Source organism: Accipiter gentilis, chromosome 7 (assembly GCF_929443795.1).
Source record: "Accipiter gentilis chromosome 7, bAccGen1.1, whole genome shotgun sequence".
Classification (NCBI taxonomy): Eukaryota; Metazoa; Chordata; class Aves; order Accipitriformes; family Accipitridae; genus Astur; species Astur gentilis.
The window spans coordinates 17,181,427-17,207,161 of NC_064886.1; the positions used below are offsets into that span (position 1 = coordinate 17,181,427).

General features: G+C 43.6%; 2 protein-coding genes across 13 annotated transcripts in view; one reads left to right on the forward strand and one right to left on the reverse strand.

The window, feature by feature from the left end:
- Nucleotides 1-386: 386 nt before the first annotated feature.
- On the reverse strand, nt 387-23,818 carry ORAI1 (ORAI calcium release-activated calcium modulator 1). 6 transcript variants are annotated; one of them, XM_049806161.1, is made up of 3 exons: nt 23,738-23,801; nt 18,362-19,726; nt 387-3,738 (listed from the first exon to the last, which is right to left on the reverse strand). In XM_049806161.1, the coding sequence occupies exon 3, from the start codon at nt 3,730-3,732 to the stop codon at nt 3,172-3,174; it is 561 nt and encodes a 186-aa protein (XP_049662118.1). In that variant the 5' UTR covers nt 3,733-3,738; nt 18,362-19,726; nt 23,738-23,801; the 3' UTR covers nt 387-3,171. The 6 variants fall into 6 exon arrangements, 5 of the variants coding, with proteins under 5 accessions (XP_049662118.1, XP_049662119.1, XP_049662115.1 ...); XM_049806162.1 differs by lacking the exon at nt 23,738-23,801 and adding an exon at nt 21,462-21,514; XR_007506746.1 differs by lacking the exon at nt 387-3,738 and having other exon boundaries at nt 17,711-19,316; nt 19,643-19,773; nt 23,738-23,818.
- Nucleotides 17,497-25,735, forward strand: part of KDM2B (lysine demethylase 2B) — a 125,884-nt gene continuing 117,645 nt past the window's right edge. For 5 of the 7 annotated variants that reach the window (XM_049806143.1, XM_049806148.1, XM_049806147.1 and 2 more), the window contains exons 1-2: nt 23,768-23,861; nt 25,154-25,298. In XM_049806143.1, the coding sequence (XP_049662100.1) occupies nt 23,811-23,861; nt 25,154-25,298 (196 nt within the window). In that variant the 5' untranslated portion in view covers nt 23,768-23,810. Of the gene's footprint in view, nt 17,718-23,767; nt 23,862-25,153; nt 25,299-25,735 lie in introns of those variants that run through there. The other 2 variants (XM_049806146.1, XM_049806150.1) reach the window with 2 other exon arrangements.

Genomic DNA, 25,735 nt, shown 5'->3' on the forward strand with positions numbered 1-25,735 from the left:
AACCGTGGGTGAGTGGGTTGTTAGTTCACCTGATTAATACCGTGCTTCCAAGCCATCACCTCTTGTTTATCCAGTTCATTCGATCCCTTGACTCTTCATGTTTTCTAGGCTGAAAGATAACCTACTTTTCTATTTAAGCACTTGGAGAGAATAACAAAACAACATGCTTAGTCCCAAGATTTAAGGAGTGCTGACAGGAGGGAAAGCACGTCAACTACATTATATTCTTTACACCTATCTGCATGAACAGGAAGTTTTATCTTGCTATGACTGAAATGAGTAACTGAACATATTTAAGAGATCCTCAGAAACACACAGTTAGGATTAGCACAATCTAGCTGAAGAAATAAGGGACAGAGAAAATAAGCATATTTTAGGCCTCTAGATAACAAATAATCAGCAACAATTGAGTATATTTTATTTCATTGAAGTATTTTATATCTAAATAAGTGATATACAATAACCAATGTTTAAAATGCTTGAGGTGAATGCATAATACCATTAGTTTAAATAAGGGATAAAAAAAAAAAATTTCTAAGTGTACTCTTAAGGTTTAGATCCACGTGTTTGGGTCTAGTTACCGCCTCTGGCACACAGTTACGAGGCTGTGCCCACGGTGTAACTTTCATGACCATTTCCACAGCTGGAAAATGAGAGAAACATATTCGATATCATAGCTTAAAGTGCAGAAAATAGTCAGAAAAACAGCTGTAATAACAGCACCATTAGCTCAGAACCTACCAGCTTGAGAAAGTTAAAAATAAGGTTGTAAAAATAAGGTTGTAGCTTCTAATTCTGTATTTCTTAAACAAAACCAAAAACCCCACACTTCTCTGTCACTTTGTAAAAGATCCACAAAATAAAGAGAAATTCAGCTACTTATCCAGGACAGCAAGTAATCTTACAAAATAAACTTGGAAAATCTATTTTCTGGGCTTCCATTCAAAATAACATTGTAATGTTTAAATACACAATTTATGGACAGAAGCATAATTTTTAAGCCTGACAGCACCCTTTCAACCATTTGCTCTAGTATGAATATTGAGTCAGGTTTTCTTCCTTTACTGAGGGTTTTTAAAAGTCTTCTTTCCTCAATACAGGACTAGTATTCCAGTAAAGGATGAGAAAATACATTTTGTGCCTACTACTAAGATTTAATGTTTCAGAATGCTGCTTCATTAATGCCTTTACTAACATAATCCTTCCAGTGCTCCATGAATGAACACCTGTGGGACTGTAGTCACAATTCTCACCATCAGCAGATTTACATCAGTAATAAAATATATTTGAAGCATAATGTAATGGCAGAGCTAGAGAAAATCCAGTTTGGCCTCTGTACGCCAGAAGGACTTGTGAAAAGGGCAAGTGGAAAGCTGTTTTCTGCTGGTGAACCGAGAATGCTGCTGCAAAAAAAGCCCAGCAGGTTTTTTTACAGTTATTTTTCAGCATACAAACGCACCACGGGTAACCTTGTCAACACTTTCCACTGCGGTGGTGCTGACATGAGAAATCAGTCCCATTCGCTTCATGAGGCTGCTTCAGTAGTAAACACACTCTGCCACTCTAACTCTGTAGACACATCCTACAGTTTGTAAATATGTCAGGATAACCTGAGATGGAGGTTGGGTGTGAGAGACCATGTTCAGCCCAGGCTCAGGCAGGTACAGCTCCACTGTATTGTCACGTTCATTCCTGTCTAATTTCAAAATCCCAGGTTTCTTTTCCACAGTGTTAGCTACGATAGGGAGGTCAAGTTTTGTTCCATTAGACTTGAAACCTGCCTCAGTTTGTGTTCAAAAAACAGCTTTTACCCAGTAAAGCCCAAAGCTGCTCCGTAGAAGAACTGCATTCAAAATGCATTCGAAAAACATTCCACTTCTAGACATAGCTAGAATTTCTGAAGCAGCCCAGGACAACTGCTGCAATCTTTCTTGGACAAACATCTTATCCAAGAGACCAAATGGAAGTTTTTGTTTAAAGAGGAAATTAAAAAACGACACAGTAGCCTCGCTGTCACAGATGTGTGTCTGAAAGTAAGCAGCAATATTAATTACAAATAACCTCCTTTCATAAATAAATATACATAGAGAAAAGTAGTCTTCCAGATCCTTTGGAAGCAAAAATGTGTAACAAGTTATCAAATACAACACTTCAGCAAGAAGACAACTTTTTCTAAACAAGGAAGACCAAGGCATATCTAATTACTTGGGAATCCAACACAGAGAAAGCACCTTTTGCTGCTTGTATCTGAGGATTTATTAAAAATATATATTTAATATAAAAGTATAAAATAATTACTACTTTGGCTTGGAAAAAAACAGCAGTGGTTCTGATTATCAAGCAAAAAAATTATCCAGTGATAATCTCCATCTAGTTCCTTCTTTTTAAAAAAAGATTCCTAAATGGGAAACAGGCAAGTCTATCTCTCCAGATAATATGTGCCGGCTCGTGAGAACTTTAAAACAGTTATTGCTTTTATTTTCTTCCAAGGAAGAGTAGAGTAGAGTCTCATTCCTACTCATGTGGCCATACCACATCGCAGTAAGACTAGTCATGGGTGTTTAGCAAGTTATAAAATGTGTAACTGCCACGGGAAAAAGGCGCTGAAGAAATCAGTAACGTAATAATTACTTGGCAGCAAAACATACTGGGGAAAGTAGTGGGAAAGCTTTCGCTTCTACCATCTGTCAGGCTTTCTAGAGAGAACAGCACTAGCACTGAAACCAAGTGCTAATTACTGCATATCCCAAGTAATTTGTATCATGCCGTGCAATATGGATCGGACAAGCAGTATCTTCTAGTAAATGCCAACATCAAATAAAGAGAGAAAAAAAAAAGCTTCTCTACCCATCTCTAACAAATACCCAAATTTACAATGTTATCTTCCATGTAGTTATACAGCCACCATTCAGCATTAAAAAGAAGCAATCTAGACAGTGTTCATAAGAGGGATACATATGAAGTGCAAGCACACCCCACCATCCATTCCTGCAGATGTCAGATAGCCAAAATTTTATGAAAGGAACATTTTTTTTTCCTCTCTAAAGGGTTAGAACAACAATCATAATCTCTCCTTAAACAATAATCAACAGCTCAACCAGTTCGTCCACAGGGGAGTCAATCTAACATGGCAGAAGCAGAATAGTGGGTTTATTTTCTTTAAGTACAGGTTTACGCAAAATGGGTAACAGCTGAGGAGATAGTATCACCTCTGTGATCCAGCTGATCCTGGAGCCGTGCAAACTCAGCAAGTTCATTCAGCTCTTGAAACTGCCTGTCTGTTTTATGGCTCACCAGTGACCTGTAGAAGTGGACTGCAAACACAATGAAAATCAATCCAAAGGGAACCATAATAGACGTTGATGCAATGGCTGCTGCCTGTCCTGATGTGATGGTAGAACTGTTGCCCTGGAGTGGATTATCAGTTTTCTTCTTTAAAGGAAGAAACTTCACCCAGCACAGTAGCACCACCTCTGCCAGAAAGAGCAAAGTCCCAATGACAGTAGAAAATGCCCACGCAAGCTCAATGTGCCGATGCATACGCTCATGAGGAGATTCCTTTACAGAGTTGAGATTATGCACATTGCTAACAGCCTCTATATTCGGAAGAATGCAGGTACTTATCATGAGTGCAAAAAGGTGAACTGCAACAAGGACAGTAGTACAGGCACTGAAGGCTATCAAGAGACCTTGAGGGTAGTCATGTTCTATATCTAGCTGAACTTCTACCATAGCCACCTGAAAAGGAAAGAAAAGAGATGCAATTACCTACATTACATATTATTTGACTATAGACTATTTTAAGTTTAAATCCTGTTTCCAGAAGATCATCTGGTCCAGACAAAATAATAGCTTGCATTTAAATTTCTCTTCATGTCAATTTGCGCTTTTTTCATTAGGTCCAAATTTAGGTCTGAGCACAGGCCATTATTTTCATACTTACTGTTCTGTTGTAGAGCAAACCATCAGTATGCATAAAAGCTCTTAACAGCATAACCACCTTGCCACCTCCAGCTTATTGCAAGAAAACAGCTGAACTTTTAGAGTCCAAGTATGTTGATCACAAAGTGAAACATTTCTTCTTTCCTGGGTTATATTGCAAAGGCAACTTTTGATCTATCACTATAGGTTATAACTTTTGCTGGGTATTAGGAAATGTTTTGTTCCCATACTTATGTAGAATGAATACCGTATGAAGTATTTTGAAGTAGGTATAGGATGAAAGCCTGCGAAGGCAGCAGACCATCTGTCACAATTTTGGTGGTCTTTTCTCCTTGGATATTTTTTTTTTTTTTTTTTTTTTTTTTTTAAGTTCTGAAGAGCCCGAGGCTTTCATTTGGAAGGTCACCTTTCCATGGGGCTCTCAACTATATTCTTTCACTCAAAATAATTATTTAAGCAGACTCTAGAATGCAGATCCAAAACATGAAAGTCTCCACAATGTCCATGGCAGCCAAACAGGCCTGTTCAAGGCTGGAGGAAAGACAAACAGTTGTCTCCCAGAAAAGATAACATAGAATGCTCCCAGGTAGCACTAGCTACTCTTACTCTGGAAGCTGTGTCTAGCCTCATCTCTGGGCAAGCAGTGCTATCTCATGAAGATGCTCCAAGGTCCAGTCTTCCACTACTGTATGCAGCCGCACCCTTTTTATAAACTTAGATCTCCAAGCATGCCTGTGCTTAAGGAGCAGAAATTAGCATTAAATAACAGCAGGAGGAAACTCATAAACCCAGCTCAAATATTTTTGACAAAGAAAATTAACTAGAATGCCTTTTAACAGTTTTTAAAACTGTCAGGTGGTTTCATGCATGTACAATTGATAAGCGACATTAATCCCAGCAGCCCTCTTGAAAAATAATCTTTCCTGATAAATTTGCCTTTCAGACAAAGCACAGTTCTGAAGAGGGAATAATGCAACAACGCCTCTGTTTAGTGCTGTTTCTCAAAGGATCTCATTAGACAAAATATGTTTAAAATGCAGAGAAAAAAAGCTAATGGCAATCTTAAACATAGACACGTGCACCATAGAAGGAAGATGAAGAAGCTGCCATTCAGTACAGTTCAGACTGATCCACGCCAGCCCTTGCTGCACCTTCGCTGCCCAGTCTTGATCCTTTGTTGAAATGACTCAGCTTGCTAGCCCAGCAAAAGCTAACCTGGTTAAGTGGTAATCTGCTAGTTTAGTAAGCTGAGCTGTTTCTGCAATGCCTCTGATGAACAATGAAGCTGGCACAGGCCCACGTAACTGAGGAGAAAGCGGTTGTACCAGGACCTTAGACTCTTGGCAGCACTAAACCATGAGCCTAGCTCTCCTGTAACACACCAGTTTGCCGTCAAAAAGACCAAGAAATCAGGTCATACAACGCAGTGCCTAAAACAAATCAGCTCTTTTGAGTCCCATCAGTACAGGTTTAGCCCATTACCACATGCCATTATTAATGGTTTGGACATTACTCAGCCTATAGCATATGTTTCATACACCCCAATTCTTATCAAGCTGATATGAAGAAATTTCCACAAAGTATGGATGCTGGGAGACATAGAAACCAGTACCCAAAGACAGCTGCAAAAACAGTAAGAATATTCAAACCTCACTATTTTGCAAGAGCTGAGCCAAGCTACACCTAGTCTGGGATCCCATCTTTTTACACTCCCAGAACCAGCATGTTCCAGGACACCAGAACTCTTAACTGCTAACACACCAAATATTAAGACAACCAAGAGTTTTGCTCAGACATGTTTCAACAGGCATTCAAGGCCATTTGCCAATATTTTAATTCCTTTATTGAAGGCTTTTATCGTCATAAGCTGAACCACCCAGCCAACTAGCGAACAGTTTCCAAACATTACAAGAAACTCAAGAAGAAATTACATTAATGCATATACAATTATTGCCTGAAGATTTAAAAATACCATTTCCCAACTGTGGGAAACTTCACAGTTGAGAGGATAAATATTTGGTCGTTGGGTCTGTCTTCTGCAGGATTGTTTGTTAAGTCCCAATGCACTCGTAGCATGTTGGGCTTCCTGTGTTTTTCACAGAACAATGAATCCTTCACCACTGAGGATTCATTTCCATACTTATCAAAAATTTTTTCTTGTAAATTCTGGTGTATGTTTAGACTCAAAACCATCCAGCATCGCAAGACATTTTAGTCCTTTATCCTGGTACTTATTATGTTAACATAACCACGACACTGTTATAGTAACTCACAGAATGAACTCACAAAGTTGGCAAAACTTAACAAACTTTGAAATATTTGGTATGAAGAAACGCATTACCTTGGAGATGCTGCTAGGTGATCATGTAAACTTAAGATAAGTAGAGAGTTAGAATATGTGCGCTATGTAGAACCGAGAACATCTTAATCATTAGGAATAGATAACGGTAGATTAGTCAGTGCTGGACAAGAATCAAGTAAAGACCCTGTCCTTGCCTTACCTTGCTTCATTTTTATACTAAAATCAACACCCACTTGTTGATAATGAGTATGTAAATGTGAGACCACTTTAGTATAATGAACTGGACAAGAGCATGCCATGCTCAAAAGATCTTTTTCTTATATAAGTCTGTGTAGCCTATCACAATTTTTGCTGTATGTGTTCCCTGGTAACAAAATTGTATAAAAACCTTAACCTTTCTTTCTAAAGGTGTGCAGGTATTTGGAGACCTGGCACCCTATACTGCAGCACAGCAATAAAGACAAATATCTCGACTCAATGTGTTGATTGGCTTATTGCACACTGGGTAGAAGAACCCAACTTTCAGGGCAAAAACACTATTGAAGACATTTTATATTTCCATTAATCAATGTCTCCATGTAAAAATGGTATCAAGCATCTGATTTTAAACTTCAGTCAGACTCTCTTAATTCCAACGTACCAGCTGTCTTGGAGCTACTGTTCTCTTCCCATTTCAAGAGAGTACCAAAAAGAAATATTTTCTTCCTCTTCTTAGCCTAGCCTGAGCTAAAAAGAAATGCTAAATAATTACATTTAATCTAAATGTACCTATTTCTGATTTGGCTATAATTACATGCAAAACCAAACAAAATCTTGCAAGAAACCAACTTAAGTAGTATTCAGGTACTCAGATAGCTCTGTGCCTTGATAACCACTGACAGAATCATAGGGACAACTAACTATTAAAAGGAAACGCCCAGACCAGGAATCCAAGTTTTCCTGGGTCAAAAAGACTTCATTTTAATATTGCTAGGTGTTTCCCTAAAAGGGTGAACCCAGGAGTACCTACAACCATTATACACTGATGGAACAGCTTAAACCCGCATTCCAGCTACACAAGCAAGGCTTCAGTTCACATGGCTGACAAATACACTAATACAGACCTGCTTTGCACAGGAAGCTTGTTGTGTAGGTAGGTCCCAAATCATCTCTCAGAAGAGTTTTCTGAAAATCAGCAAGACTGCAGTTGTAACTTAAGACTTGCCACAATTTACCCCACAAGCAGGAAGGGTGTGACTTCCTTCAAGTCAAACCATACCACGCAATTACTTACTGTAATTCCAAGTGTACTCTCTCTATAAGAATAATTATGGGTAGCATCAACATCACTTGAAAGGTAACCTAAGTACTAGTCTTCTAACATGCAAAATAAGCTGGCAGCCGAGTAGCCACCACAATACACACTGCCAATTATTCCCAGTTTGGGATGCTAACAATGTGCAAATAAGGCAGAAGCAGGGCAGTCAGCCATCCCAACCTTGAAGCCTCATGTACACCTTCACATAGCTGAAAGCTGCAGGAGGGAGGCCACGCATTGCAAAGCACCAAGGAGAGGGCAAGCTCCCAAAGGAGACTTCAAGACCTCCTCTCCACAGCTGGAACAAAAGGGAAGTGTACTAGCTGCATCAACTGCTGGGCCAGAAAAGATCTTACACCAAAGTAAATAACAGAAATGCTAAAAGGAAGAAAATATCCACCTGCTTTGAGATAAAGCACCACAATTTAGCAGCTTGAGAGACTACAGTGGCTGGAAAAAACCTTCTATTGATGCTGAAGTAATCACAGCTTTATAGGCTCAGCCCTCCAAAGGGTGAGTGTAAGAGACCACCAATTTGAACGTTCAGGGTATACTTACAAGACAGACACATTAGGTCCATCTCCACAACACACTGACAACTCTTTGCAGACCACAAATTCTCCAGCAAGGGATTTCAATGTTTTTCTTAAACTGACCAGTGACAAAATGTGATAAAAACTGGAGGGTATGTGCATAAGAAACAAAAGACACAAGAGTTTCACAGACAGGACGGGAAAAAATTTGCTTACAGGTGTCTCTGTCCAGCATAAGAGAAAATGCATTAAGTTGCAGTTGTAACTGGCACTGGTGTTAGAAACACCCTAAAAGCAGGAGTGTGGGAAGCAAGAAAACACATATCTTTCCCATTCATTCAGGATTAATAGATACTTCAGTACTCAATTCAAAGGGAGACTTTTGGGGATGTTGTAGGATGCAGAATGCCTGAAGGATTTCAAAGTCTACTGAAGTTGATGAAAAGTCTCCAGGGGGGCACAGCAAAGCCTCCCTGTGTTCACACTTGGCAATGTAACTCCAGCTTGACCCATAAGTGAAAAAAATCAGTTCATGTTTTCTGTCTCCTTAAGCTGTCAAGGAAGCTAATTTGGGAACCTTTTCACTATAAACCAGCAGAAAACTGCCAACTCTTTTCAATTGCAAGCCTCTGTTCTTTACTTCCTGGGCCAAGCTTGAGCCAGGCACCTAAAACAAAAAGCTCCATTTTCATTATAAGGCCCCGTGGCTGTTTTCAAACAGTGAAGCAAAGCATCAGAAGTTCTCTCCTTTGCTCATGCTGTGATTTCAAAACACACAGATCACAACTGCTCTTGTAACGTAACGCTTGCAAAAATAGGGCCCCAGTGAGCTCATCTGATGAGATCCAAATCCATCCAAAGCCTGAACTCATAAGTACATGCTGATGTTCTACACAGGAGGATGTTTTCCTGTGTTGTCTATTAGGTTTCTACGCTGGTTCAGAAGACAGGCCCCTCAGGGCAGGTCACTGATGTCTGCACAGCGTCCAATATAACGTTTCAGCACCTTCTCCATCACCACTTTCAAAGCTTCTTTGAACACTTGCCACATGTTTTCTACTGTGCAGCTATCAAGCTGCAAGCAACCTGCCTTGCTACATAATCATAGAATAACGTAGGTTGGAAGACACCTCAAGAGATCATCTAGTCTAATCCCTGGCTCAAAGAAGAGCTAACTTCAACTTCAGATCATCCTGCAGATATGACTGACAGACTTACTACAGCCCTTGACAAAGCTGTAAATCTGAAATATGGTTCTTGACAAAATCAGAGTACTCTCATGATGTTAGGATGCAGGACTGAAGTTCTCATAAGCCTAAAGAAGGTGGGCATTCAGATGCTTTCAAAGATAACTGAATTTGGGGACAGGATCATGTTAAGGGTTCCGACACCCCTGGCTTTCAGAGTCATGGCAGCCTGAATATGACCATGGTGCAAGAAATTTAACAGCTTGCTGTCTAGAAGAATCTGTATTTCAATTTTATTTAATGTTTATTATCCTGAATTAAGTTCGTTTCACTTACATGTGTATAATGTTTTCACATCTTATTAGACCAGAGTGGCTTACAAGAAGCTCCTGCTTTTAAAGGAAAATCAAAATCCTGAATGCTCTGAAGGTTTCTGTCCATACAAGAGCACTTATGCAGTGCCTCTGACAAATGTTAACTCCACTGCTTCGCAAGAAGTGAGCTGTGATACACTAATAAAACAATTTTCACCAGCAATAACAATTAATACAAAGAACCAGTCACATACATAGCTGCAAATGAAGCTCATATTGCTACTGCAATGCAGGATAAACAACTGTCCTGGTTTGTCACTTGTTCCTTTTTACCACAGCAGCAGGACAGAAATTAATTACTTGCTTCAAATTTTAGCATGATTCCCCAGTCTTATAAGCTACCAGACAGTTACGTTGGTTTTAATTCCAGTATAATGCAAGCTTCAAATTCAATTACTGTTTTAAGATAGGGGTTTCTGAAATAAGAAGTATCCAGGGAAAATAAAACATTACAGACAATGATCAGAAGAAAAACAAATGGAAGAACTGTAGTTAAGAGCCACCCATGTAGCGGGTCATGTTGAAACTCAAGACTTTCAAGACACGAAAAAAGGTAACTGCTTTTTGTTACCATGTGTAATAGCAACTGCAGCAGACACGGTATCTGAGAGCTTTCTGACTTAATCACAGGCTTACATCTTTTTCAGAGTCAGTAGCCACTGCTGTAGAGAAAAGGAAATAAAATACCTTATCTCAAGTAAATCTGTATCAGTTATTTATAGATTACTTCCTCTCCTCCCCTTCCCCGCAAAGATGACTCTGAGCTCTGGTCAGCAGGAACATAACAGGGGCCGGGAGCCTGCGCTGTAACTGCCATACTGTCTCTCACAGTATCAAATACTAGCATTAACACAGAGCTGCGAGTCACAATTGAGTTCAGCATGCTGTGGATAAACAGCTTCAAATGGGACAGAGCCACAGCTAATTCAAACACCTCGCCGCTTTTCCACTAGACACCTGATTTTAGCTAAATACGTTCTGTAACCAGGGGGCTACAGTCAACAACTACTGATGGCCCTGTGATACAGATAGCTGTAGATTTGTCTCCCATGCCTCACAAGATGCTATCTGACCAGCCTAAAGCTCCAACCACAAGTGCTCTCCTGCCCTTTCTATCTGACAGATTCAGACAAGAATCACAGAGCAAGAAACCAATCCTATTAGAAGTTACTAGGTTTAACTATAGACAAACTTGTAATGACCCATTTAATGGAATACTTTGAGAAATGCTGGCTCTTGGTATGATCACATTCTTACTATGTCTACCACTCAGCTGCCTCACAGATTGTAACAAGCAAAACCCCTTCAGAAAGGACAATGTCAGCTTCAAACATCAGTCATACTCAAGACATCAACCACCTCTTAATGAACACAAGTCTAGAACTATCTGTATACCCTTGCAAGACTGTTCTCACCTCCTCTTCCCTAGCCACAGCTACCATTCCCAAATTGGAAACTGATTAAAAGGACAAAAGAACTTTTATACAGTCTAGCATGTCAGGAACGGCTTAAAAGAAAGCTGTGTTGATCAGACATTACAGTTGCATTTTGTAACAGTCCATCCACACAGTGAGAGGAGGTTGTGAATCTTACCTCAAGAAACGTATCAGTGCTACACCACCTTCACCTCGCTGGACCAACACACTCTAAGGTAAAATGGCACATGGTGATCACTGAAATATTTCCATCGACACCTATCTGCAGAAATATTTTCTTACCTTCACTTGTTGCAGCTAGGACTAGACTTGACTGCGTGTAGTTACAAGTGCAAGTGACATTTCATAGCACACGCTACTCTTAGCAGGAAAAAACACCCACGCACATAAAGGTGGTTTCTCCCAAGTCTGGAGGTTCACATCACATGGTTATTTCAAAAACAAATTCCATCTTCTACCCCATTACTTGTCTGTATGTGAGACCACAGGGGAAAGTTGAGAACGAGATGGGTGTCGTGGCATCACTGGAAATTAGCACTCCTCTGGCTGTCTCCTCAGCTCCCGAGTTGGTCAGCCGGTCTCTGTTTTCCTGACAGTACTATTCACTCCTAGAGACAGAGGCGCAGAGCCAGGCTCTCACAGAGTGTCTGCACCATTCATCAAGAGTTATAAACAACTCACAGAAAGACTCTGTATGAGCCAGAATCAGTCACCGGAAATTAAAAAAGGTAAGTCAAAATAATAATCTTAATACTTGTTTTATACAGAAAAGAATGTAAGCATCATTTATCCACTAGTCTAGAATCTTTACTCTGTGTATTACTATATGTTGCAGAATGGCAAAACACATTAATATTTGCTAAAGCTAACACTGGAATACAAATAAGGGATTTAATTTTATTTTGCTAGTAAACATGAAAAGGCAATACCCATATAATAGGAGTAACTGCATCTTGAGAAGGTAGTATCTCTACGCTGTTACTTACAGTACATCTATTCAATTAGTACAAGGTCAGATTAGACAGTACAGCAGGGAGAAGAAACAGCACATCCTCCAAACTACAGCAGCCACAAGCAGCCACTCACAGCTGCTAGAAGACAGAATGCCAAGAGCCCCAAATACTCCACACTGCCTTGGTCATCTATAACCTTGAGACAGGGATGCTCAAAAGAGCAACAAAATGTTGCTTTCACGACTGAAACACAAGAAACCTTTCACATGGCGGAAGATCCTTCAGAGCACAGTTCTAATCTATAAGTGCGATACTAACATAGAAGGCAAACGGTGGCAGAAGCCATGAAACTGGGCTTGTAATGCTTTCCTGCAGGTTACAAAATGCCACTGTTTCATGTTATCCTACCAGCAATCCAGTTAAATACAGCTAGAACAACTTCTACAGAGAGACCATTTTAGTACTTAGAACCACAGAGTAACATTTTCTAGACAAGGACCATGCTGTCTTGAGTATCTGTACAGCACTGACAGCAGTGGGGCCAGAGTCCTACCTAGCATTGCTTCAATTCAACATCAACTGTTATTATGGAAATTAGTTTCATAAATATTTATCAGTGTAGTCGGTCTTTTACAAAACATGACTGAGGCTGTCTTCAGAAGACCATATTGGCTATATTTCAAAGGCAAGAGTTGACAGTTCTTCGATGATACTCAATATTTGAAGCACATATATTACCATCTAGACAACAGTCTAGCCAGCTTGAATCATTAGAGGTATTTGAAAGAAAACTGTGCTGTCTGGTAAATAACATTCTCCAAATCCTAGATATAATGAAGCCAACCATAGCATATAATTTAGACCCCTAGTTTAGGCTCGGGTATTTTCACAAAGCTCTTGATTGGTGGAGGCAGGCGATGTTTTGAGTTTTCCAGTTTTATAACTGTTGGGATATAACAACTTCCCTAACATTTGTGACTCTAGTATCGTGATGTTGTTATACTACTGCATGATGCATCCCTGGTGACAAAATTATGCTAACAAGTCAGCTTAATTGTTCAAACAAAAATAACCTGCCAGCAGCCTGTCTACACTGGAGCTCTTGATACTGCTACTGTAGGTGTGGATGAGCTAGTGTTTTGCAATATTGGATACAATCTGCAAAATATTTCCAGCATTCAGATAAACTGGATTAAGAAATAAAAACAGATAAAGCCAGACATGGAGGGAAAAAAACCAAAACAAAACCACAACACACCATACATCAATATCTGGTATATAACGCACAAGTGAGAAATACTTCATGCCTCCGCCAGTGCATGGAAGGAATCTTCTGTTCTTTCATGGACTACATATGCCCTACAACCTATTTCTTTACCTCTAACAATTTTGGGGATTGATATTACTTGCTGGCCCCATAAATTGGAAAAGCATACTAAATGCAAGATTATAAGCTTCATAGATTTCCTCCTAGACCTATGGCACTGGACGATAGCATCCATGGAAACCTGCACAAAGTAAACGCTCAGGTTTACTTGTGGGAGCTTAGCTCTAACATCAGTTTACTATAACCAGACACTGCAACTGTTTCTGAAGCTACCGGACAGTGGCAAACTGTGATGTGTAGCTCTAAAACAAAACTCTCTGTGGAAGCGTAACACTTGCGAGTTTGCAACCTGGCTGAGCATTTCATACTCTACACATCACTGACCCGGGCAATCTCTTGACTTTGGCATGCATGATTTAACCAGGGTATGGGTAACCAATCTTGAGGGAATAAACTTTGCAAAATGGCTGCAGTTATACACAAAATCAGTCCAAAATAAAGGAACAGTTTAGCTGGGATAAATTTAGCTCATACTAGAGGATGCAAGTACTGTTTCATTAATGAGCAAGGATCAATGGGGCTGGCTTGGAAACAAGCACATTCCACTCCTGACAATTCCCATCAATTTGCAGGGTGGTCCTAGATATGTCATTTAGGCTCTTTCTTCCTTGCATAGATAGGGAAAACAGAGGAACAATTACGCTTAATTGCTGTTGTAAGCTTTAGATCCAAGACTAGATTGTACTTTAAGAGCATTTTGTTCAAATACCAGGTGCCAAAGAATCTGCTGAATTTAGTAAACAATGCATAGGCGTGACAGCAGAAAGAAGGCCCTGCTTTTCAAGGCAGAAGGACAACTTTAAAAGAAAGCAAAGTTATTCAAAAGAAATCTAAAAATACTTGAAAGTTAAGTCAGCTCTTCTGAAAATAATGAGGAAGTCTCAGCTAGAGGACTATCTGTCACAGCAAAACCAATGAGGCTACAAGTTGATTTCCAGCGTGATCTTGTTAAAGTAAGGAAAAAAAGTAGATTTTTTTGAGGGGCTACTTCCGGAAAATTAAAATACAATGAATGTTCACATGTAACATTCTTGGCAACTAGAGATTTTGTTAATCGGAAAAAAGTGGCTTTTTCCTGAAATACCCTAAACAACATAAATTCAAAAGCAGCAGTTTTCAACTGCAGGACACTGAACTGCTAGAAGTCTTCTAGAGAATCAAGAAGGAAGTAGAAGAAGCCTCACCTCATACATCCATGGGATTTTGAGAGTCCACATAGCATACAGAGAAAACCCAAAAGGATTTAGGAGATTAACTATGACTTTTAAATAATGGTATTTTTATTAATGGAGATGCAACCTCCCTTAGATGAAAACGTGTAAAACCCCCAAAACTGCAGGGTTTTTTTCCCATGTTGTCTCTCTCAGTGTAAAAGCCTGACTCAAGAAACTGCCCTGACAAACTGCTCTGACACAGGAGAACGGGCATACAATAAGGAAAACTCGTTAGCAGCAGCAGAGTATGAGCTACCAGCCCCGTGCATGTTACCCAAGGAGAACCAACTCAAATATGCCGCTGCACTAACACAGTCGCCTGTCAGTCAAATGAATAGCAGTCCACCACCACCCTTGAAGAGTTGTAGTCTGTTTTTAGCCATTAAAGGAGGGCAGTGACATTTATTTGACCATTAGAAGGCTGCTGCAGACCGGCTGCTATGTTTTCAAACAGCATCCTCTAATTAGAGCAATGGCTCTTAAGGGGAATACAACTTATGGCTGAAAATACCTTGTTAAAAGCGGGGCAAAAATCAAAGCAAAGCAAGTCAGAGCTGCATAATTCGGTATTTACAACTATGAAGCATTTTTAACACGAATGAATAAAGGGGCCGACTGCATAGTTAGCAGCTCAGTACATTAGAGGACTGGACGTATGATGAAACCTGTAAGTTACCAAATTTCAATCTATATGGAACCTTCATTTGAGACAATTAGGATTACTAGACTACGTTTCTGCATCAAACGTGAAAGCAAAAAACAGGCTAACAAAAAAAGAAGTTTCTAAAACATGCACAAAACTCCAAACTAAGCAACACTCAAGATTTCCTTAAAAAAAAAACCCCAACCCCCCCCCCCCAAAAAAAAAACCCAAAAAACCAAAACAAACCGAAACATCGCAACTTCAAATGTGTAATGATGGCTGTAATGAATCGGGGGGACACCGTCAACTTCAATCAGTTATTTTTCCTCCTTCACTTAAAAATAGCTCCAGTGCAACACCTGCCCGCGCATCGGTTTGCACAACGCGTGCGGTTGTGTTCTGGGAAGAAGAATGGGACTGCGAAGTACCACAACCTCGGAAGAGCTGTGGACTTTCTGTGCGCAGCCCGCTTTGCTCTTGACGCCAGAGCACGGAGCGAAGTGAAACGCCGAAACCCAATACGCTCACCTCCCTATTTACAGCACCGGACGGTGCTTCCGACAAGAGCAAGCGGCAGGAACGCCCCGCCAAGCGTGATTTTTGGCGTGCCGAGCATCCTCCGCAGGAAAAATAAGCAACGAACAGAGGTCCTGCACGAGGTACCCGAGCTATCCGGAGGAGAAAAAAGCCGCGAGGCAGCTTTTAACTTGCGGCACGACAGCTCTCCACAGAAAACGAGCTACCGATACGAGCCCACCGGGGCATGCCGGGGCACCCCACCCGGCCCCGCTGCGCCCGGGGCGGCCTCCTCCTCCGGCCCGGCCGCCGCCCGGGTGCGCTGACCCCGGCTGCCCGGAGGGCTGAAGGTCAGGGCGGGCCGGTCTGTCTGTGGAAAAGGCGCCAGGGCCAGGGCCCGCCCCGCTTCCCGCCGCCCCGGGGTGCCACACACCGCCTCAGGGGGCTGCGCTCGTCGTCGTCCCCCCCGCCCCGCCCCGCTCCGCTGCAGCCACCGGCCTGAGGGGAGACGGGGAGTTCCCCGGTCAGAAAAGGGAGAAGCGGCAGCACCGCTCCCCGCACCCGGCTCTCTGCTGCCGGGGAGGCCGCGGGCCGCCTGCCAGGGTCCCCTGCCCGCCGGGCGAGGCCGGCCGCTCACCATGGCGAAGCCGGAGAGCAGCGCGGAGGTGCGGCTGGAGGCTTTCAGCTTGGCGCGGCTCAGGTAGAGCTTCCGCCAGGACAGCGCCTGCATCGAGTGCTCGTTCAGGCTCATGGGTCTCCGGGCGGCGGGGGCGGCGGGCGGAGGAACGGAGGGGAGCGGGAGAGCACACGGCGGTAACGGCGGCTCCTTCCGGCGAGCAGAGCGAGGGCACCAGCTGCGCTAACACCCCATAGCGCCCGGCGGCGGCTCCTGCCGGCGCTGGGGCCGCTCCTGCTGCTGCTGCCGCCGCGGCGCTGCGAGTCTGCGCGCCCGTCGCCCGCCGGGCGCCGCCCCGCCGCCGCCTCATTGGGCGGCCCGGCCCGGCCCGGCCCCCAGCCCCGCGCCTCCGCGGCCGCTTCCCGGCAGCCCCTCGAGGGAGCCCGAGGGCGGGCGGGCGTCGTGCTCCAGAGGCCGCTTCCCGCCGCCGCCGCCGCCGCTGTGGTGAGAGGGGAGGCGCGCTGAGGGGGGCGCGGCCTCCTCGCTGCCGCCCGTCGGGAGCCGTGAGCGGGGCCTGCCCCTGAGGGAGGTGCGGCCCCGCCGTCCCCCACCTCCCTCAGCGGGGCTGTGGAGGGCGAGCGCCCGCAGCAAGGCCCGGCTGGAGCCCGGGGGCGGGGGGCGGCCTCCGGGTGGTTGCGGCAGCGGGGCGGGTGAGCAGTGTTAGGCTGGAGCGTAGCTGACGGGAATCTGTATTTTCTCAGTCAGTTTTGCGTACCCCTGTGCGGCGGCGGGTGCCCTGCCGCGTAGAGGTGCCCCCTCCGCTCAGGGCAGAAAGGTGTGGGGTGTCCCCCTGCTCCATCCCCACTCCTTGCTGCCTTCCCTCAAAACACAACCACAAGGCCATTTCTCAACTACTTCCTTCATTAGCCGCCCCTCCTAAAAAAAGCTTAATCGTTTAATCTACAGCTGTCCTGTGGATCTAAAACCAGTCTGAGCACCCACCCTCCCTCACTTCCAATTAAAACTGATAGACCTTACCCTTTGTCGCGTATTTAAGGTCTTCATAACCATTTTGTACACCCAGAGCGCCTGATAAACTCGGTTTATTATTAGCAGGCAGCTGATACAGTTGATTAAGCAGAACATTTCAACAGATCTGTATGCCAGCGTTGAAAGATTTTTTGGTTTTATTACCGTGTTCGTGCAAACCCTTTAAACCACTATTTATTTTTTGTGTTTTACAGAGGGGAAAATGAGGCATATAGCAGAACTCCATAGCAAATACATGGCACAGTTATGAAGATGATTTCTGAAAAGGTGAGACTTAACACAGTGCTTGTGCCACCTCAAACTTGTGGGTCTGGAGAATTAAGGGACATGTAAGAAACGAACCTGTTGCTATCGATTTCTAATAAGAAAAATACGATTTTAGCAATAGAAATATTACTGGACAAGGATACTTTTACTATTTACAGGCACATGGATGGTCACCTAGGAGCTGAATCCCTGCAGTGCTCGTTCCATTAGAAATCAAAAGCATTGGTGAATTTCTATTGTGTTGAAATTTTCCACCTTATTTACAAGTAGGAAAAATGCGGCACATTGTCTTCCACATTTTTGCTTTGTTCTTCTCTTCACACCTTTATCTGATTTGCAAGGTCATTCATTTACTTATGCACAGTAAAGGTGATGACAATCTATACCAACATACATCACATAATGCTCTTCTTTAACATGCCATTCTTTTTTAAAAAAGACTAGCTGAAGCACCCACGAAAAAAATCTTAACGATTTGAAGTCTTCAGAGGCATTCCCTGAAACTACCCTTTCTTACCATGTAGATTTGATCTCATTCCCTTCTCAGGAAATAAACAGAGCTTTCTTGTTATAAATGACTTTTGGTTAGATTTTTATCTACAGGGGTATTAAAACACCTCTGTAGAAGAATCAGTTTGACTTACAGTCTTTCCATAAACGCCACTGCTGTTGTATAAATGACTCCATGGAGTGTTCGCCACCTTCCTTCTCTTCGATGGGTGACAGTACTACTGCATAGGATCTATTTGAGTGAAAGTCCAGCATATGTTAGCATTATAAAATACTACTCTTTGCTCAGTGTGCTTTAATTCTTAAAAAAACCCAAAACAACAAAAAAAACCCAAGCAGAAGACCTCATCACCACAATCAGCATTTTCTCTGTCTCCCACTGATGCCTTAGGCTAAGTCTGAGCACCACATTGCAAAGCAATGAGTAACAACCATATTGTGATTTCATTACCACATTTTAGTTGGGAGAAATGGTAACCATCAAAAAACAGTAAGGTACATCTCAAGCAAGCATGTAGTCTCTGTCATGTAACTTCTGCAGAATCATACATTTAAAAATATTTTGCATTGTTTCTCATAAGCTATGAAAAATGTTTATGTACGTGTACATAACCATGATTCATTGTTCACTATTTCTCCTCGTTTCTGCACAAAATTACAGTTGAACTGTAACATCATGGGTGAGCACTACTGCACAAATAACACTTAGGTCTTGACCTGTTCTCTAAAATCGGATTTCTCAGAAAAAACTCCCAAGCCTGCAAGACATACAGCTGGGAAGGACTTCAAGTGTCTTTCTAAACAACTGTATTACAATAGACTTTTTGAACTCACTGTTTCTCTATTCTTCTGTCCATCACTCCTATTCCTGTTTATCAGGAAGGGCTTTGAGAAAGATAGAACAATATTGCATGCTGATTTACTGTTGAGTTCATATTTCATTCAAAGAAACAGTACGGAAAAGGACCTACCGAATCAGTGAAGAAATCTCATCTCATCCCATCTGCTTTTCCAAACCAAACCCATGTGTAACTTTAAGCTTCCAAGACCCCCAGCATTGTAGCTTTAAAATAAGCATTATTTCCTTTCCTATCAGAAATAAAAAATCAGTTTGTTAAATAGGAAAACATAAATTAAGGACGAAGCCTTCTTCTGCAACTAAAATATCAGGACTATAGCAGTGTACCCTTTTTCCCCCTTTATGTTCCATTTTACAGCTCCATTCTGAGGTATAAACTAAACAGGACAAATTCTTTTCTTTCCAACTCTAATTACTCATTTTTACACACCTCTATACTGCCACTCTAGAGTTAGCTGAAACAAAAAGAGTCAGTCATGCTTAATTAACTCTTGGAAATGCTTCAGGGAGTTCTTCTGAAATCATGCTGGAGTTCAAAGCTGTGGTTTGATGTTACCTCAGATCAGTGCAATTGCGGAAGGCCACCAAAAGGGTGTAGTCCTGTACTCTTCCTTCATCTCATCCCACCGTCCTCTCCATCCTGTAGATTACACCGATCAAATGGTTACAGAGCTTCAGTGAATTGACCTAATGAAAAAAAAAACCAACTTTTTTTTTTTTCTTAATGGGTGAGTTTTCTGCTGGATCAGGTCACTGAACTGACTTACCCTGTGGCTGCCTGAACACTAGACCTAATGCAGGAGAAATGAGGGACATACACACAAGAGAAAGGGAACTGGCTCTTTCAGCAGCAGGCTGTTATTACCTCTAATTAGAGGTAATGTCAACCCATTCTCTGGATCATTTATGCATGAACACAATTGGAGCTGGTGGCAGAAGTCCAAGTTTCTTTCCAGAAAGCCCTGAGAAATCTGTACACTGTCACAAGGGTACTCATAGGGGTTTTTTTCTGCTAAAAATGTACTTCTGTATTTTGTGTAGGAGGACTGAGTAAGAAGAATAGGTTCCCTGAGTACCATATGATTAATGTGATACGGTACTGAGCATGCAAAGGTGCTACCCTCTGCATAGCAGTTTTTCTAAAACATATTTCCAGCTTCACATGCAAATCGCCACTTCCATTTGTTCCTGTTATTGTACCAAAATCAAATCAGATTGCCACAAAATGGAAATTATGGTAGATCTGCATTAAAAAACAACACATTAGAAGTAGAAATTGCAAAAGGCAAATAAAGGTTTGTCAGCAGTCCCAAGCAGCAAGGAGGTTAAGGCAAGCATCTCTGCAAATCTTATCTAAAGTAGAGCTTAAAGTTTAGTTGATGGAATTTCTGCAGAGGAAAGATTTTGATCTGTCAGGTCTAGAGAAAGTGTATCATTTTTAACTGCCTTCATAAAACAATGAAATGGTTAAATATCTAGTCTTCCATCTTAACCCAAGGTAATATATAGAATGGTAGGTCTTACAGGATAAAAGATATTTTTTAAAATGTTTTAAGATTATTTCAGTCCATTCTATCCAATGGGAAACAACCATGTTTGAAAGCTCAGTAGGGGTGAAATTAACCCATTTCTTCATACAGCCTTCCCAAGCACAGCACTATAGTTCTTATTTTAGCATGAGCCCTGCAGTAGAAGTTTAATTAAATGACAGCTCCTAGTTTCAAGCTAACAAGGTCAGGATCCAGCACATTGTCATAATTAGATCTTAAATAATTTGTTACAATAACATCCAGCAAAAAAGTTTTAGTGGTTGGTTTTTTGTTGTTTTTTTTTTTGTTTGTTTTTTTTAAGACAGTTCATACTAGCCCCTTTCTCAATAATAACCACTCACTTTTTGCAGTATTTATACCTGAAGTGGTTTTTCCTGTATTTTTGACTGTGAAGAAACCCAGCCTTGTGGCAGCCCTGGCCTGTCCCTGACAGGGCCCAGCTCCAGGCACTGCTGGAAGCCTGCGGCATGACCTGCTTAGAGGGGAAACGAGCCCTAACCCTCATCTGCCAGTACTTAACCTGTGTCCTGAAGCACACGGGTTTAATATTGCTTCTAAATGTTTTTATCCTATCTAATGCAGCTGTAGATATTCTCATCATCCACAGCCTAGCACCCTGCCCCCCTTCCCCCCCCCCCCCCCCAGTTCTTTTAAGTTTGAGACAGGTTTTTGGTTATTAATACACAGATTACAGTATTATTTCAATGGTAACATGAATTGTAGTTTAATAGGAATCATTTCTGTCTTAAAAACAAAGTTAAAAACATGTTTTCTATTTTTGGAGATACATAGATTAAAATTGTAATATTTCTGAAACATAGTTACTTCCATGCTTCCAGGTGTATGTGATTAATACAGTCCTTGCTGGGTTTGCTTCATACACCAAGAGTCTCAGATTGTTCATGTCCGGAAAAAAAAAAAAGAAAAAAAAAATTTTAGAAAAATGAGTTGATTTTCTTTTATGTCCCTGTTCTGTCTTTTTTGGTGGACTTTTGTGGAATGGATGGATTATGTGTTTTTTTTGTCTGATGATTCTCTAGTAACATCCATTTATCTTGTACAAGTACTCTGGCCTCAGTCATACAGATGTACACATGCATTTAATTTTAAGATTGAGTAATCTTGGCTGAGGTCAACATATGCCTACATCTCAGGATTATGGATTAATAATGCACTTGCTGTAACAGACATCTGGAATCCACACTTCAATATATAGCCTATACAACGCTTCTATATGATAATAAAGTTCAATCATCTGCAAATAGGGAGATGTTAGAGAAAGATTACATGATTTTTTCAAGATTCTGCAAACAGTTATTGGCAGATGCAGAAGGAGCAGCTCACTACCTTAAATCCTAAATTAGAACTCTAACCTCTCCTGCCTTTATCCACGTCATGGTTCATTAAAATACGGATCTTTCCAAAGAGATGACTGGTGAGGCCCGCAAAGTTGAATTTTAAAGTGTTTTGTCTTTTGCATAATATGTAATATGTTTCATATAGTACCTAGAACGTAACTGGTTAGGTATGCAAAGGGCAACTCCATGCTGTATGAAAACGTTTCTGCTGGTAGAAGCAGACAGCAATAGTAAAGAAAAATGCCATATTTTAAGAAAAGTTTCAGTCTCCATTTAACTGATCTGAAAATTAAAGCCATGGAAAGACAGTTCAAAATTTACTTCTGAGATTTGTACTGGTTAGATCAGAGCACTCCCAATTTTTGCTGGCCCAGGAGAGAGACAACAGTGAACAAGTACTGTACTGAAGGTAGAAACACAATTATTCTCAATGTCAATCTCAAAAATTGCAAAAAGCAAACCAGAGGAGCGCTGTCAAAGCCATCAGCCCCCAGCCCTGGGTTTCGGTACGCTTTGATGTTCCCTTTCTGGGGGGGTGGTGTGGGGTGTGGAGGGGAGGTAAAGGATGTCACTTCAGAGAGGAGCCACACTTTGGAACCTGGAGGCTGTTCAAAACCTGCACTCTGACCCTGCTATTGCAATCAGATGGTCCTAATATTTGCTCAGCATCAATTTAGAGTGGATGTGAACTGGTGTTCTAGAAATGAAGCCCTCTGATAGTCTTATAAACCCGCAGTATGGCTATACTGAAGATTTTTTGTATCAGTAGCTACTTTATGTAATTTTTACCTACTTTTTGATGCGATTTCTAACTACCTGTTGTACATGCCTATTACGAAGGCAATTTTGCTTTATTTAACACCGAATAATACATTATAGATATTAGAACCAGTTCCCACAAGACAGATGTAGGTGCAGATCTTGGAGCATTTTACGCACCGGCCGGTGTTTGCCTTTGGTCGGGCTCCCTTGCCGAGCTACTTGCCGCACGCGTGATAGAGGGACACAGCAAACCCAAGTGTATGTATGTAAAACAGCGTGCTTAACTAAACGCAGTAATTAACCGCAACTCCACATATTAGAAGATTTATTTTCCAGTGTTTGCTACCACTCTTTCCCCACTTAATTCCCCACTCTTTAGAGGAATCCTCCAAAACTGCGCCTGGGTTTAAAACCTGACGCTGGGCAGCCGGCGCTGAACCCAATCCCCCCCCCCCCCCGTGTTAAGCAGAGCCGCTCAACTTTTAGGACACGTCTCGGGCGACTGCGGTACCCACGCAGGGACCGTCCCCGCCTTTGTGGTGCCCTTCCCGGTCCCGTCCCGTCCGTGTCCCCGTCGTCGTCCCCCCCCCGCGGGGCGCCGCGCTGCCCCGCCGCCGCTGCCGCTCAGCGCCTGCGTGCCGCGCCCGCTGCGCACTCGTGACCTAAACACCGCCACGGCGGGGCCGGCGGCCAGCCCAGCGCCGGTACCGCGCCGCTGCCCCCGGACACCGCCACCCCCCCCCCCACCCCCGCCTCACCCCCCCCCCACCCCACCCCTCTCCGGCCCCGCCAGTGTTTACGTTCCGGGCACTGCGACGCCTGCGCCCCCGCTCCGCACGCAGTGCCTGAAAATGGTTCCTTAGGACTTTGCAAAACGCATCGCCGCCGCCCCCCTCCCCTTCCCTCCCCCTCCTCTCCCCCACCACCCCCCCCCCCCCAAAAAAAAAGTGCTGGTGCAAAATTGCAAAACTTTAGAGAGACCTGGATGGCTTTTGATTTTCCTCCTCCCCATTTGGGCCAAAAATGCAGGACAGGAACTGTTGACAATTAAGTGATGAAACTCTCCAAAAAAATGGAGGCAGAGAAAGACTCTGGAAGAAGATTGGTGTGTAGCTGGCTTCTGTCTATTTCCTATTTGTGCCTTTTAACTGATTTTGCTTAATTGTTTGCAAAGGGAGAAATGCATGTAAAACGTAGGCAGCAGAGCGACTTAGTTTGCAAGAGAGCAGCTTAGACACTGGGGAAGGGGGTGGAATTTAACCGAGGGGAAGGAGAGGGTGGGACGATAATTTTTTTTTTTTTTTTTTTTCTCTCCTGTGGGTAAGGGTTTGTGCTTATCCACCGCGTGTCTGTGTAGGGCTGGCTGCCGGGACGGATTTACAGGGAGAGATCTGCGGGGAGAGGGGCAGAGCCGCCGGCGGCAGCTGGTGCATCGGGTTCCCCCCACCACCTCTCCCCGCCCCGTTCCGTTCCGTTCCCCGCACCGGGGGGAACCTACCTTTGTGCCCGGCCGACCGTCCCCCGCTACCGGCGGCGTGCGGCGGGAGCCCGCCGCCTCCAGCCCCGGCTCCGCGCCCGCCGCAGCTTCCCCGGGGGAGCGACACCGGCCTCCACCGGGCCTACCCCACATATTTCCCTCCCCCCCCCCCCCCCATGCATTTAACTCGTTCCTGTCCCCGGACCCCCCTCGCTTTCGGCGCTGTAAAAGCGCGCAGGCTCCGGCCGCGGCGGAGCAGCGTGCGGGGCTCCGGGAGGGGGGGCGGGGGGAGCGGTGTGGGGGCTGCGCATCCATCGCGGCGTTACATAAAGCGATCTGTTTTTTAAATCGCGGCTTCCGGTGTGACTATGGAAACACTCGGATTATGTAAATACCGAAACCTGGATGCTATGCCTCGGATTAAACGATTCGCACCCCTTCCCTTCCCCGGGGAATTATCTTGTGTTCACGTGCAAAAAATAATAGTAATAATAAAAATGATCCGGTTGCTAACGAGCGTTAGCCGCCGTTCACGGTTTTTTACGGGATTGCAAAGCACGTCGGTGCTGTAGCTTGCGAATTTTCGGCGAGTTGCGCCTGCCTCCTGTTCGCCTTTAACCGCCAGCTTCTGCACAGCAGCCCAAGTTTTAGTTTTCCTGCAGCCAAACACCTGTTATTCTTGTCTAGTTCCGTGTCACGGGATGGAAAAGGTTGTGCATGCAGCTGTGTTGTAGCTTGTTTGGGTTTAGGTTTTGTTCAGTTTGTGTCTTGCCGTCCTCATTATTTCCCCCCAAATGTTTATCAACTTGTCCTGCACGATCCATGCACTCTCCTCCCTACCGACCCCGATTTTTATTTTAATTTTTTTTTTTTTTCCGGACAATGTGGGGTTTTTTTTTGTTTGTCTGTTTGTTTTCTAGCGATCTATTGGCAGAAGGCGATACGATGAGAACGAGGACCTTTCGGACGTGGAGGAAATTGTCAGCATCAGGAGTTTCAATTTGGAAGAGAAATTAAAGAGTAAAATGTATCACGGGGATTTCGTCCATGCCATGGACGGGAAAGGTAACTGCCCGGGGCCGGGGATGGGGCCGGGGCCGGGGCCGGGGCCGGGGGCTGCCCAGCCCGGCCTCTCTCCGCCGCCGGAGCTTCCACGTGTAGCTCCGCGCCCGGGTTCGTATTTCGCGCCCGCGCCCCCCTGCCCGGGGATCCGGTGACGACGCCGGGCCGAGCGGCGGGGGAGGTAGGGAGGGGGGAACGGCTGCTGCACCGGGGCCCTGCAGCCCTCACCGTCGGGGGGCTGCCCCGTCCGCCCCATCCTGTCCCCCCGCCCCCGCAGGGCTGTTTGTGCCCCGACGTGGTGCTCGGGAGGCGGCGTAGTGATAAATGGCAGAGCCTTGCGCTCCCTCCGCCTCCAACGTGCTCCGCTACCGTGACCCCAGCGCACCACCGAGGTGTTCAGGAATTAGGTCCTGGCAAAGGAGAGGCAGAAACCCCAGCCC

Excerpts from the sequence above, each read along its gene's own strand:
- ORAI1 (XM_049806158.1), bottom strand. The coding sequence starts at position 16,535 with ATGAGCCTGAACGAGCACTCGATGCAGGCGCTGTCCTGGCGGAAGCTC. Across the intron at positions 3,739-16,421 it reads TGCTCTCCGGCTTCGCCATG|GTGGCTATGGTAGAAGTTCA; the intron begins GTGAGCGGCCGG and ends TTTCCTTTTCAG.